A 15,026-nucleotide genomic window follows, 5' to 3' on the forward strand; every position below is an offset into this window, starting at 1 on the left:
TTGGGCCGGCCCTGGAGGAACAGCTGCTGCGATGAGCATCTCTGGAATCTACCTGGAATCCACTTGGAATCCACCTGGAATCTACCTGGAATCTACCTTTAATCCCCCAGTGGCCCCTGTCAGTCCCCCCGATGCTTTGGAGACATTTTGGTTCATTTCATTGTGGCATGTTTGGCTTTTTGCTGCGGTTCTGATTATTGCTACAATATTTTCTCTGATGTTTATGTTCTGAACTCTAATTGGGCCGAATCTTCCTTTAACACTTGAGGTTCTGCAGTAACTTCTGTTTACAGCCCAGAACCTCCAGCAGCGGCTTTAACCCGCCTGGTAGAAACGTGAAGGAGAAGCAGAGCAGAAACAGTCAGCAGGTGGTACCGGGTGGTACCGGGTGGTACCAGGTGGTACCGGGGCTTTGATCTGCGTTGCGACTCGCGGTGACAGTCGGTACCGTGTCTTATATCAGGATGTCTGATATAAAGACAGACATTCTTTATCTGTCAGTGGTTCCGACTAGGGGTTGAACGACTACATATTTTTTAAGGTCGACTACATCATGATAATAGTCGAGTCGATGTCGACTAGTCGCCGTGACGTCATAGTGACGTAAGCGCAAAAACCCTTCACAACTACTTGGAGGCTTTATTAGCTATTTTCACGGCAAATATTGACCCCCCCCACACACACACACACACACACACTCTCCCCTTCTCCTGCTTTTACTAAGTCTATTATGGAGATTCTTCGTGAGCAGCGGGGAAAAGTTTGTTGCACAAAGTCGGGTCTGACTTTTTTTTTCTAAACACCGGCTGATGCTGATGATCTCTGGATAGTTACTATAGGAGTCAAATTATCACACTGACTACATGGAGCTTTTGGAACATCACAAGCCGAACTTGTTATGAACGGATCCCGTTTGGTTACAGCTGAATTCAACGAAACCACCTGCTTCTCCTCCGCCCGATGCGCGGCAGGAAGCTCTGCTGACTCAGCAGATTGAACGATTTAAGATATTTTCTAGTCAACGTCAACATGATAAAAGTCGAGTCGAAGTCGAGTTGACTAGTCGTTGTGACGTCATAGCAACGCAAGACGCAAAGCTTTGGAGTAACGTAGAGGCTTTATTACCCGTTTTCACGGAAAAATACGGCATTTACACAGAACAGCAACAAGTGAAACAACAAAACATCGGGATAGTTTATGATAAATAACAAGTTGCTGGGAAACCAACATTCAAAAGGAAACGCACATCTTTTAGATGGCATGTAAAAACAATAAAAAGAGGTGGCAGGGGGGCCGGGGGGTAAATAAAGTTCACTCGCTGTCAATATTCTCTTCGCTAAGAGTTCGCTAAGAGCACATTGTCATACAAGGACCCAGTAATTTCTACCTGTTTGACAAGATGCGGGTTTTGTCCTCGATCTGTTTTGAAGACGCCATTTTGTAGCCAGTGTTCTGTCAGATCAGCTGTCAGAGTGTCATACACTCTGACAGCTGATCCGATGACACTTCTAAGCACGAAGTGTCATTCTTAGCCCGAACTCACGGCTATATATATGTCAGACAAGTATACACTGTCATTACCAACTAGGCTTTTATTTAATCAGCAGCTATCATTACCACAGATCTTTATTTAATCAGCAACATAACATCATAATGTATTAGTTAGATCGTCGTGACAAAGACACTCGCGAGCCGGCTAAGTGACATCCTTAGCGGGAAGGGGGCGAGTTTTAGACGGCTCGTGTTTTGTAGTGGACTGCAGCTGCAACTCCATCTCCTTTTAAAAACACTGTAAAACCACAAATATGCATCCATCTACATATCATTTAAACTAATGTATTAACTTATTTTTCTTGTGTCTTGTGACGTATACTGTGCTGTCAGATCAGCACAGGCTGTCACCACCGGCAATCACATGACTGCGACTAGTCGACATGAAATGTAAAAACTCGCGAGACGTCCTAGAGTCGACTAGTCGACTAGTCGACTAATTGGTTCAACCCCTAGTTCCGACCCAGACTGCCTGTAGTGAACCGGGCCTTTAGCAGAATGATGAAGTTAAAGTCAGAAGTTTCTCTGCAGCATTTCTGAGTTTAGTGGTGAGGCGGGTTTTGTCCCACTATTGCAGGACGATTATAAAAATATAAATAGAAACAGTTTTTCTAACGTCAACATCAGACCTACGTTTTTATTCACAAACCAGTTAATGAAAATATTCTGGCCCATAATTAGATAGATAGAGGAACAGATCCTCCTCCTCCTCCTCCTCACCATGGAGTCTGAACAACATGGAGGCTCCGAGAGATCTGTGTTTTATTTCAGCTGATATTCTGGATTTTGGATCATTTTAATGTTTTTATCGTGGTTTGTTTCTGTTCTGGTCCAAACAGATCCACTGGATGTGAACTCACCCTGAACATCTGCAGCCACGGATCTCAGGAAAACCAGCAGAAAAGTCCAGAAGATTCTCATCTCCGGTTCCGGTTAATCCACCATCCTGGTTTCGGTTGTATTCCCGTTTCATCAGCCCGGTTCGGTCCAAGTACTCTCCAAGTACACCTCGCTGCAGCAAACAGAATGGGGCGGGGACGGACCACTGTCAGTCTCATATCTTATATGGAAATGGGACTATTTCATTCCGGAAATGAAGAGGGCGCTAGTGACACTATTTCCTGTACCGATCGTGTTATAATAATTATACTAATAATAACGTATTTTATTTGTCAACGCCTTTTAAAACACCCAAGAACACTTTCAACATTAAAAATACAAATTAAATAGTAAAGAAATGGCTACAAAACGTGATATGTCACGTGGTATGTCTGTCACGTGGTAAGTCACTTTTTTATTTCCAAATCTTTATTAAACCTTTATTTAAAATTATATTAGTAACAAACAATCTAGAATAAGCAACAATAAGGAAACATTATGGAGATGTATTTATCTATCCTTACACCCAATCTATCGCAAACAAAAGTAATAAAACATAAATCAAATCAATATTTTGGAGACAAATGTACATTACATTAAGAGCACATTTATCCATCCATTAATTATCATGATTGATCCCTATAGTCGGGTCATGAGGGCTGCTGACCCTGGACAGATCGCCAGTCCGTCGCAGATTAAGAAAACAGATATAAACAAATGAAGTTCAAATATATTTTGATGTTGTGAATGGTACTCTTAAAATAAATAAGTTACAATCTAAAATATAATAGCCTCTGGCTTATTAAATAAGAACTAGATGGAAAAGAGGTTTGGTCTGTAAAACATTTAGTCAACAATTTTGGCCAACTTAGTACGTCCATTCACAGAGCACTTTTGTTGTTTATTTGCCAAATATTTTTCTTATTATTCACATTGTGAATATAATTTACAAACAAACCAAAGGACTTCTGAACTTCTAACAATTGCCGTTCAGAAAACTAGAATATTTTTGGTTGCAGGTGACCTGGCTCAGCTGTTATCATTGTTTACCATAATGTCTCATTGGAAACTTTTGCTATAAGGACTCCAGTTCAACCGGTAAACTGACTGGTGTCCCACTATTCCATTTAGAAATTCCATATCAATTCTATCAATTGCAATCGATTCATAAAATAAAGACCTTAAATATCCAATTGTTGCAAAACCCAAAGAGATTAAATTAAAACTTTAAATGTAGCTTCAACCTGGAAAGACTCACAGAAAGAAAGTTTTAGAAAGTTTATTTGACAAGAAATAATCTTTGGGGCTCGGACCCCGGCAGTAGACACTGCGCTGGTAACTGCCAGAGAGAAAAATCTTTGTTCTATATGAAAACCTTTTTGAATAAAGTCACTGGTTACATAAATTAAACCAGTGTGTAATTTCTAACTATAACTGTCTTCATCTCACCTGCTCAGCCAATCACCTGATCAGGTGTCTCCATCCCAGCCTAACGGCGCCGGGCTCATCTCCTCCACCCTTCATAAAGTCCGGCTTGATGTGTGCAACTGCTCCTCATTTGAGCTTCCATCACCTCCACCCCGACTACACCTTCGCTCTGCTCGTTTAATCTTGTTTGTATCTGAACAATATGTTTCTGTATGTGCTTACTTTATTACAAAAAAAACCCAACAGTTGATTCTGTTAAAACATAAACTTAGCTGTATGTCAGGTTTGTAAAAAAAATTTGTATTGATTCCAGTCATTGTTCAAAAAGTATAGAAAACATTGTATTTACACATATAAAATATTGCAAGTTATTAGCTTTGCTTGCATTTAAAATTTTAAAACAAGGTTATCCTATTGTTAAACAACGCTGTTAAAATATATTTACAACTACTTTATTGGTTCTACTCTCTCCAACAAATTACAGCCACAATGTAACTTTGTGTGGAAACGGCACCATTTCTATGAAAACTAAATAATGTAAATCAACTGAGCTACAACAAAAGGAACATTCAAAAATGTAAATAATATTGAAAGAACACATTATTAAAAAGGATGACTGCACAAGTCAAAAGGCAAATATTCTTTAGCAGAAATGATTTAAAATGGCATGTCACAAAAAAAACGAACAATGTGTGACAACTGAAATGTGTGAAAGACTGAGGAAAGCAACTAATATTCTCCTTGCATTCAGTATTGACAGTCAGTGCAGTGTCCAGGTCGGCCATCACAGTAGTAACCAGGGTACTCTCCTAGTCTTCCATTGCCGGTGAAGCCCACAGTCTTTATATTACCGGTTGCAGGAGGAACATGTTACAACCGCAAAAGGAATCCGGTTTTCTGCCTTGAATGACTCTGAAAGTTTGCCCCAGTTGATCTCACCTGTTAATGAAAAATCGATTTCATGTAGTTAAAATCTAATTTCACATGTTTTAGATGAAAAAAGTCAAAGGTCCTTACCATCCAGCCAAGCAAAGTGAGTCTTCTTCCTGAAAACTGGCTCAGACACAACGGCTTCAAAGCACTTGCAGGTCAATGCCAAGGTGAGGTAAGCTGAGTCTCCCTGTGCTAGCGCCACCTCCTGGAGAACAGCTTCAGCAACATTCAGAGGCATCTGAAAAAAACAAAATAAAAAATCACATTGCACATTATGATCAGTAAAACAGTAGTTAATAATAGCCATTTCACCAAATACTTTGTTACTCTTACTAGTGTAGTTTATTGCAGTTACTTACTAAAACTATATTGAAGTTGTGCTACTCGTCATTAGAGTATCACATCTGGGTACTACACCCAACTATAATGGCTGCTGTTAGTTTATGAAATATATTAGACTTTCCAGAAATTTAACATTGGTGTACAAAACATATTTAAAAAAGATTAACCTTTACAAATAAAAGAGAAACACTAGAAAACTGGTATGTAAAAAATATTTTATATTTTTCAAGTGTAGTTATACAGTAGCTTGTATTAGCAAAGGGAACAGCAATATTTATGTTCATGTTGCAAATAGATACGTGGATCTGTATAATGAAAATAAAAAATAAAGTTTGAGAATAAAATACATTTCTCAATTATACATGTTATCTACTTTTCTATTTTTATTTAATGGTGCCCTGCGGGATAATAATTAGCTATGCTACATGCTAAAATTAGCCTTCCCCTGCATGAATTACGAATTTCACTAGTTTACAGCTGTTTATTGTATTTTCAACCTAATCTAGAAAAGCGTATTGATTTACTATGTGAAAAAATTTAAGAAGGTAAAAATACCTTTTGTTGACTTTGTGAGTTTTGCATTGTTGATCGTGCGCCGAACACCAGTGGAAGAACCTCAAACGTCTTTCTTTCTTCTTCCTTTCCTCTTAACTCCGCGTCTTAAGGTAGTTATACTAGTGATTATGAAAATAGCGCCCCCTTCATTTCCGGAATGCAATAGTCCCATTTCCAAATAAGGTATGGGACTGACGGAAAGGTCCGTCCCCGCCCCTTTCTGTTGAGAGGGTCTTCGCTGCAGCCTGCGGAAAGGGGCGGTGACGGACCACTGTCAGTCTCATACCTTATATGGAAATTGGACTATTACATTCCGGAAATGAAGGGGGCGCTATTTTCACAGTCACTAGTATAAATACCTTAAAGAAGCGGGGTAAGAAGTTTGAGAGGTTTCACCACTGACATTTGCCACGCGATCCACAATGCAAAAACCAGGAAGTCAGCAAAAGGTACTTTCTACCGTATTAAATCCTTTTTTTACAGAGTAAATCAATACGCTTTTCTAGATTAGTTAGAAAATATAATTGACAGCTGTAAACGAGTGAAATTCGTAGTTCGGGAAGGCTAATTTTAGCATGTAGCATAGCTAATTATTTCGTGCAGGCCACCGTTAGATAAAAATCTAAAAGTAGAAAATGTATAATTGAAAAATGTATTTTATGCTCAAAATTTGTTTTTTTATTTAAATTTCACAGATGCACGTATCAATTTGTAACACTGGGATCGGAGCTAAAATTGTTCCGTACTGCATGAACAACAAGTACTACTGTCCCCTTTGCTCATACAGTGCGGATGAGTCTTACAAGGTTAAGAACCACATTGCAAGAACTGCTGTGGTTCAACATAACGGTATGGAAAAATACACTAATGAATGTTTTTTTTTACACACTTATCAGTTCTCTCGTGTTTTTATTTTATTTTATTTTTTAAGGTTAATATTTTTTAAAATATGTTTTTGTACACCAATGTTCAATTTCTGGAAAGTCTAATATTTTTTATAAACTAACAGCTTTCTTTATAAGCTATCAGCTGCCATCATAGTACCCAGAGATGAGTACATCTCTGGGTATTTTCAATGTATTTCAATGTATTTTTAGTAACTGTGCAGCAAACTACACATTTAAAAGTAACAAAGTATTTTGTGAAATGGCTATTATTAAGTACTGTTTTACTGATTATAACGTGCAATGTAATATTACCCATTTATTTAAGCAGACATTAATAAAAATGAAGTTATGTGCACTGTTAGGTATTTTAAAACCAAAAAGGAAACATTTTAATACAAGACAACAAATTAAGGTTAGAGGAAACCTAACATAAACAACTTTTATCTGTGTATCGTGTTTAAATTTTTTGTGTATTAAAATGTGTTCTTCATTCAGTGAAGTTACTCACATTATGTTGCATGTAAGAGTATAACATTTTGAAAAATGGTCCTAATTATTTATTTTTTTGTCAAAATTACAGAGTAATTGAGTTAATCTGATTAGTTAATCTCTGCCCATGGCTGTTTGAGCAATATCACTTCTAAAATTTAAATTCATTTTTTGCAGAATATATATTTGTTATCTGGAAGCCATTAATTGTTAAATCCTACAAAACAGTAACAATGTTAAGGAATGTACAGTGATTAATTCAAACATGGCTTTTTTTCTACCAATCAATTGTGTATTTAATAGCTACTACTTTTATTGTAGTAGCTATGAGGCTACTAAGAAAAACAGGGATTCATTCTCCCTGTTCTGAGGGATAATGAATCACATCTTGTTTAAACATATCTGCAATGTATATAAATGCTTTTTTAAAATTTTACTCATTTCTTTTTGTTACTGCAGAATTCCATATCTTCAGATGTGGCCTACCATGTAGAGACACCACTCACTTCCATTGTCCTTACTGTTTTTCCACCATTGACAGAAGGGACAGGTTTGTTAATCATTTGGTTAATCACAGAATGACTTTTCACATGGTGTCCAGCTGTGCAGCAGCCCAGCCACCTGTCCACCTACCAGCTACAGACATCCAGGCTACACAGGCGCCTGTCCGTCCAGCAGCTACAGACATCCAGGCTACACAGGCGCCTGTCCGTCCAGCAGCTACAGACATCCAGGCTACACAGGCGCCTGTCCGCTCAGAAGATATGATTACATGTGAAATGTGCAATCTGCGCCTGAGAAAAAAGAATCTTCGTATTCATTTGAAAAGAAAACACCATGAAAAAGTGGAGCTGATTTCACAAAATCATCATTTAAGGAGTCAGTGTGTGGATGCAAAAAAAGGTGTTTTTGCTGTTCAGAAATCCTTTTGTGGTCCATCAAAACCTATACATGTAATCAAAAACACCTGGTCACAATTTCACAGATCAGAGTGTGAGCTTGACAGGTGTAATGTGAATGCACAATTTGCCAAGCGAAGTGGGATTTTGCCTTTTGAGTGTGAACACATTCAATCATTACGCTTTTGTCCACGCGCCACAGACTCAGAAGGACCTCTGTCTGAAACTACCCTCAACATCCTGGTTGACAACTTATGGTTCAGTGTTAAAAGAAAAGAAGAACTTTTAAAAAATCAGCAAGAGGCGCTATCAAGTAATACGCCGTTTTCAGTTCTTCTTTTTGGCAGTGGGACAGACACAACTTTTCACGTGTCTATCTTTGAACCAAAAATGGCATTTTTCAGCAGACTTGGAAGGGTGATTGTCACTTACGACAAAGGAAAAAATACCTGGCATTGTGCATGTACAGAGGGCAAAAGGTCCTGTACGCACAAGGCTACGGCAAAGTGGCATCTTTTTGAAAAAATGCCAGACATGTTCAAAGCAGCAGTACATTCAGAGGAGGATGTTATGTGTGGGACAACAGTATCAGAATGTCAGGAGGAAAGTGGTTCCATTACTGATGATGCAGCAGAGAGGATAATCAAGTATTTGATTTACCACAAGAAAATACCTGCTGATCTTCCTGACAGTCTTATCACCAGAAGTAGAGACGCCAAGTCTCTCAATGGGTTCCCCAAACATCTGATCCCATCAGAGACTGAATGCACAGAATGTGGACAGCACGCCAGTCTTGGTGACCCTCAGTTGTTGTCTTCCACTGCTAAAATAGTGACTCTGACAGGAGTAGTTAAAGGTTAGTAATTTAATGTACTCCGCTGTAAGTACAAGTGCACAGATTTATTTTTATTTCCATAAGAATAATATTAATATTTTAATTCTATCATGTCAGCATAAGATCTTAATAGTAACCTTTTTAATATTCTCGTAGGTATATCAACATACAGGAAGACTTGCCCCAACTGTTCGATGGTTTACCGATATCAAGACTGGGAAGATGGTATTCACAACTTCAACGATCACTTGCTGCTGTCCATACATTTTTGTCTGGTACTGAGGAATGCATTGCAGGTTAGTTGCATTTTTTAATTATTTGTGTAGAATGTGGATATTATTTTTAACACAATACAATAAATGGTTAAACATGCATTAATGAGCTTTTCATCTAAAGGCATCACTGTGACTTTGTAAATGTGCCTTACTTATTTCTGTAGACTCACACTGCTGTAAGTCGCATAATCGAAACTATCGAATACACAGAAGGAGAGAACTTTCCTTTCAAGGATCGAATCCTGCAGGCATATCTGTCGTTTGAAGGTCTAAGTGACCATGATTACCAATACTCATGTGATTCATGTGGGTATCATCCTGCAATTGTTGTCATGGATCTACATAAGAAAGGTGTTTTCAGCATGCCAGGTAGGTCTTTATGTTTGAAACCTGCATGGATCAAAATACTGTTATTTGAAATTTTTGACTCATCTGAAATTAACATTAAAAAAATAAAATCCTGTGTTTTTTGTTTTATTTTAATAGTTAGTGAAATACCAAACCCACCTCAGCAATATAATGGCGAAGTTAATGCGCGCTCATTTTGGGAAGCGGTTACTATGGAAGTGATTAGCCGTGGACTTTATCCACGTAAGTCTGGTGTCTACTCAACAGATAAATGGGAAACATTTTGTGTACCAAGTAATTCATGTATTAATGTGACTCAAATGTTTTTCCTTGTCTCCATTGTATTTCTCAGCTGGCTGCAAGAATCCTTTTGTTGTAAAGCCTACTTATCACAACTGGTCCCCCTGGATTGGACCACAGACAAGACGATCTGACATTTTGATCAACACAGAGAGTGAAAAAGTCCACTTGCCTGATTCCGACAGTGATGTAGACCAGTTTCTCACAGAAGAGCGGCTTGCAGATGAGGTTCTCAATCTCAAGGTAGTCTCTTTTTTTTTATTTATTTTCAGAATTTTCCGATTGTGTTTGTCTTTCAGGACAGTTAAATAATATTAAAAATAACTAACTTTTGGTTTTATTTTAAAGCTACCTGAGATCAGGAGACTCTGCAGTCAATGTGGAATTGACAGCAGAGGTTCTAAGATGGATCTTGTGCTCCATCTGCGGGACAAAATGGCTTCTAGAGCCACATATAACAAGGTTTTTGAGAAAGTGTGGGGTGCCTCTGGTAAGTGTGTGACAACTCCTAACAGAAAATGTGTTAACCCATAAGAAAGTATGACCTTGAGAAAAATAGAAATTACCAAAAAAACATGCCTTGTGTATCTGCTATTTTGAACATATAACACGTTGTCATAGTAATGTCAATGCTATTGTTAAGCTTAATTTAGTACACAACAACAAGGACCTAGATAAGTTGTATGCTGTACTAATAAGAATATGATTTGTTGTTTCAGGTGGATGGGCTGTAATCACTTGTCCCTGTGGCATTATTTATTCTGTAAAGTTTAACCTGAGAGCGGAGAGCCCTAGAGACTTTGCAGACCTTCTTTTATCCTGGAAGTTTTTTCCCAATATTACAGTGTATGACTACCCCAGGGGATTGGTAAGTCATCTAAAGAAGAGGTGTGCTAAGGATACCCCATTTACCATCCACGATGGTAGATTGGTTGAGGCCACCCCTGAAAACATAAGACAAGCTACTGAAAAAAAACTTGCTGTAAACTTACCCTGGTTGAAGCACAGGAAAGAACCAGAAGACAAGGGAGGGCATCCTGTCACTGGCTCATTAGAGCATTATTGTCTGAGTGACGTTTTCCACCAAGGCAATAGTAAGGATGAGAAGGATGTCTTGCGGAAGATTGAGATGGTTCCGGAACTGGCAGGAAGATTAAACAGCCAGTGTGCAGAGCAACTATTTGCAGGCATGAGGAAAAATAACTACTTCCTGAATATGCTCAACCCATCCACGCACATCTTTCTGCAAAGAAACATCCTCCACCATTTCAATCTTAGGAAGAACACAAAAACCAAACAAAACATTCTAAAAGTTGCGGGGCCGCATGCAAATTTGGTCCTAGACAAAAATGGATGCATCATAATGGGTAATGCTCAACTTTTGTGTTATCGTTGTGGTAGTCTCTGAAATTAAAGCACAACACATATATTAATGTAGGACTGTTTCTGTTGATAAAGGCTGTGAGAAAAACCAGCAACATGCTTGCAGTTTGGAAGCCAGCGTTATTCAAACTCACCAATGTTCTCTTGATGACTCTTTGACAAGCTTACAAACAACTGGAGCAAATAAATTCACCTGGACTCAAAAGCCTAATAACACAGAAATTACTTTGGTAAATATTTATATCAATTTTGCTTGGTGTTTGTTTTTTTAATATTTCTTTCTGTGTTTTTTTTTTTTTCAAATAATTTTTAGTACTTATAGTTGTGACATGATCAGGTGTTTGAATTTTAGTTTAAAACAAAAGACACTGCACAACAGTGTTCCCAATATTTTTCTGTTAGAGACATCTGTTATGATGTGAAATTTCTAACAAACAAGCAGTATAAGCACATTGTAAGTTGTGGATATCAGTAAACATACTTGAGGAATGCATGATATTGTGCAAAATTAAGTTAATAAAATGTATTTGTCTTCCATTTTTCTTTCCTAAGCTTGCTCAAGTATTGGACCAAACCAGAGATCCAGCTGAATATGTTGCTTGTGTTGATGGGCAGGTCCTCACCAGAGGAGACATGTTCACTCTTGGTTTATCGCAAGACATGAATGGGCAGGTGAGTTTAAATATTTTTCAAGCCATATCAGTGTTAAAGTTGTTTTTTATGTTGTTAAAATATGACTGCTACAATTCTTCAAAGATTCTGAACTCCTGTCTGAAAGTTGTTGAAAGAATGTGCATCAACAAGGTATGTCAATTTATGTAACCTACATTTGTTTCATGATATTTGAGAGGTTGGAATCGTATAAAAACTAAAAGAGTAAATCTCATAAACGTGGAAATGAAAAACAATGTCAGGCATGGTTTCGGATGTGAATTTAACATAGATGACAAAAAAGTGTCTCTTTACTTTGAACTTCTTGATTGTCCCTTTTTTATTATTATTTCTCTAGGGCATCAAAGTTTTTGCAGGAAACAGTCATGTAGTCCACACCTGGTTTCCACCTCTTTCCCTTGACCCAGCACAACACCTACCAGTACATCCTGTTGATAAATTTATGTTCACCTTTGGAGGTCAGATTCACCACAATATATTAATTATTTGATTTAATTGGAAGCCGCAGGCACAAGATCTGGACTGGGTTCTGATTCCTGTGTGGCATCCTGGACATTGGACACTATGCGTTAGTACAATACTTATTTGATATTCACCTTCATATTTACTGCCTTTCTTGAAAGTAGTCAAATTCATTCATTAATGTGCAGTAGTGTTCACCATCAGTGCGACATATTATTTCAGATTCTGAAGCCTAAACATAGGGAGATTTTCTTCCTTGATTCTATCAATGGCACTGGCTTCACTGATGAAAACCGCATCAGAACATTAAGGTTTTATAGGAATAAGTTTGAGTGTGGCATGTGTTCAATATGTTGTTCCGTTGTTCCACGGAGGCAAAGGTTCAGCATTAATCTTCATTTTTATGTAACAGTAAATATACAAATTGAATTTGTGAATAACATTTTAATGTCTGAAATTTGATAAGACACACATTTTGTAAGCAGTTTCTTGTTTCTTTTTAACAAAGACATGGGTTAAAGCTGGACCATCAAGAGACCGTTCTGTCTCACATCTGTCTTGCATTTTCATACATCTTTATAATTTTTATGTTGTGAAATATACCCTTGCTAATTTTTAACTTCTCTTATGATTTGCATCATCAGAGAAGTCTGTCTTCAGATGTCATCTGGTCCATGGACAGAATTTGTTGGCAACGATGTTGAGGTGAGATGTTATGATGGGACACTTGTGGTTCTTAAGAGCTGCTTATTTCAAACCGTTCCTGCTTTAAATGTTTATAAGCAATACTGTGGGTAAGGCTGTTGTCCTTTACCTCAATTTTATAGTTAAAGTAATGACGCATTACTTTTCTCTACCCTGTTTGAATTTTCTCTTAAACACCACAGGGATTGCCGAAACAAGGACTGTCCAACAACTGTGGAATGTTTGTAGTGATGGTAACATCCGCTTTCACCCACCATATTGTTGTATGGTTTGTGTAGATGTAATAATCAAAATTTTCTCAACAGTATGCACTGTACTTTGTGATGGGAGCATCATTTGATTTCAGCGAGGTAAAGAAAAAGATGAGAGTCTATTATTTCTGTTTGATATTTCATTAAATTTCAACCTGTGATGTACACAGAATGATATGATGACAATACGAAGATGGTGGTCTCTCACTCTCTTGACAAACTTCCCTGTGAAGTAAGAACAATAATGTACCACATCATGTTACAAATATGACAGTTTTTTTAAGAAAACATCCCTTTGTCCTTTTTAAAGGTCCAGAGAAGAACTGCAAAAGGAGAGAAAGCGGAAAAAAGTTGAGGAAAGGGAAAAATGTGAGGTGAGTTGTAGCTAAAATTCATGACTTTGTATTTTCAAATCATGTAATTTCTATTCACAGTACACTTTTGGTGTATGCTTATTTTTTTAAGTCTGAAATAAAATCAGGATAGAACAATTAAAAGGGTTGAATGACTTTTTATGTTATTTGGGCTTGCATTAATCTTCCACTTAAAAAAATCTATATTTTTACAGACTCTGTTTGCTGATGACCACAACTATGCCAAAGCAACCGAGGCACAAATTGAGGTTAGTTTTTAAAAATATGCATAACTAGTAATTTTGATTTGTGTATCTTTATGTGCAAATGAAACTACAACTCTAAATGATTTAGGCAAAAAAAAAAAAAGTAAAATGTATTATTTGGACAGCGTTTTTTATACCATTACAGATGGATAGGATAAGGTACTGACAGATACTAAGTCTTAATTATTGTTTCATGCTCGTCACCATTCAGGTACAAAGTATACCGCCAATCTTACAGGTAAGATTCATTCATAATCATGTCATAGCCATTCTTCCAGGATAAGTCTTGCAATGCACCTGTTTTTTTTACTATCATTATTTTCAGATGCCTTTGATTGTCCTGGAAGCTATTCTCCAGGAGGTAATACTGGCACAGGGAGACACAGCTTACCTCACGTTGGCATTGACATGCAAGTCCTTTGAAGCCATTGTGTCTGACCCAGTGTTCAGGAAGAAGACTCACTTTGCTTGGTTGGATGGTAAGGACCTTTCACTTTTTTCACCTAAAACATGTGAAATTAGATTTCCACTACATAAAATAAGTTTTTCATTAACAGGTGAGATCAACTGGGAAAATTTTTCTGAATCATTCAAGGCAGAAAACAGGATTCCTTTTGCGGTTATCCAATGTTCTTCCTGTAACCGGCAGTATAAAGACTCTGTGGGCTTCACCGGGCATGGAAGACGAGGAGAGTTCCCTCGTTACTATTGTGATGGCATACCTGGACACTGCCCTGAATGCCAGTACTAAATGCAAGGAAGATATTAGTTTTTTTTCTTTTTTTTTTATGATGAAGCACATTTGCCTTTTTTCTTGTTCAGTCATTTGTTTTTGAAATATGTTAATAAAATATTATGTACATTTTTGAATGTTACTTTTGTTGTAACTCATTTGATTGACATTATTTAGTTTTTATAGAAATGGTGTCATTTCCACACAGTTACATTGTGGCTGTATTTTGTTGTAGAGTAGAGCCAATAAAATGGTTGTAAATATATTGTAACAGTGTTGTTTAGTATTTGGATAACCTTGATTTAACAATTTAAAATACATGCTAAGTTCATAATTTTCAATATTTTATATGTGTAAATACAATGTTTCCTATACTTTTTCAACAATGACTGGAATCAATACAAATTTCATTTACAAACCTGACATACGGCACAAACAGAAACACAAATGTTTCTGCTTGTTTTAACAGTCAGAATGAAC

At 37.2% G+C, this 15,026-nt stretch overlaps 1 protein-coding gene across 7 annotated transcripts; it reads left to right on the forward strand.

The window, feature by feature from the left end:
- The first annotated feature begins 5,927 nt into the window (after positions 1–5,927).
- On the forward strand, positions 5,928–14,742 carry zisupton (uncharacterized LOC102220758). Of its 7 annotated transcripts, NM_001286305.1 has the most exons (24): positions 6,111–6,137; positions 6,384–6,537; positions 7,524–8,819; positions 8,955–9,094; positions 9,238–9,442; positions 9,560–9,664; positions 9,774–9,964; positions 10,070–10,211; positions 10,441–11,088; positions 11,180–11,334; positions 11,657–11,776; positions 11,861–11,908; positions 12,114–12,197; positions 12,279–12,344; positions 12,461–12,549; positions 12,883–12,943; positions 13,126–13,176; positions 13,249–13,293; positions 13,365–13,426; positions 13,505–13,568; positions 13,763–13,816; positions 14,025–14,051; positions 14,139–14,292; positions 14,371–14,564. In NM_001286305.1, exons 1-24 carry the CDS (start codon positions 6,111–6,113, stop codon positions 14,562–14,564), a joined length of 4,182 nt encoding a protein of 1,393 aa, NP_001273234.1. The 7 variants fall into 7 exon arrangements, 6 of the variants coding, with proteins under 6 accessions (XP_023181565.1, NP_001273234.1, XP_023181566.1 ...); XR_002751917.1 differs by lacking the exon at positions 12,461–12,549 and having other exon boundaries at positions 5,928–6,137; XM_023325797.1 differs by lacking the exons at positions 12,461–12,549; positions 13,365–13,426; positions 13,505–13,568; ... (2 more) ...; positions 14,139–14,292; positions 14,371–14,564 and having other exon boundaries at positions 5,928–6,137; positions 13,126–13,354.
- The last annotated feature ends 284 nt before the right edge of the window (positions 14,743–15,026 follow it).

This window comes from Xiphophorus maculatus, chromosome 21 (assembly GCF_002775205.1).
Source record: "Xiphophorus maculatus strain JP 163 A chromosome 21, X_maculatus-5.0-male, whole genome shotgun sequence".
NCBI lineage: Eukaryota > Metazoa > Chordata > Actinopteri > Cyprinodontiformes > Poeciliidae > Xiphophorus > Xiphophorus maculatus.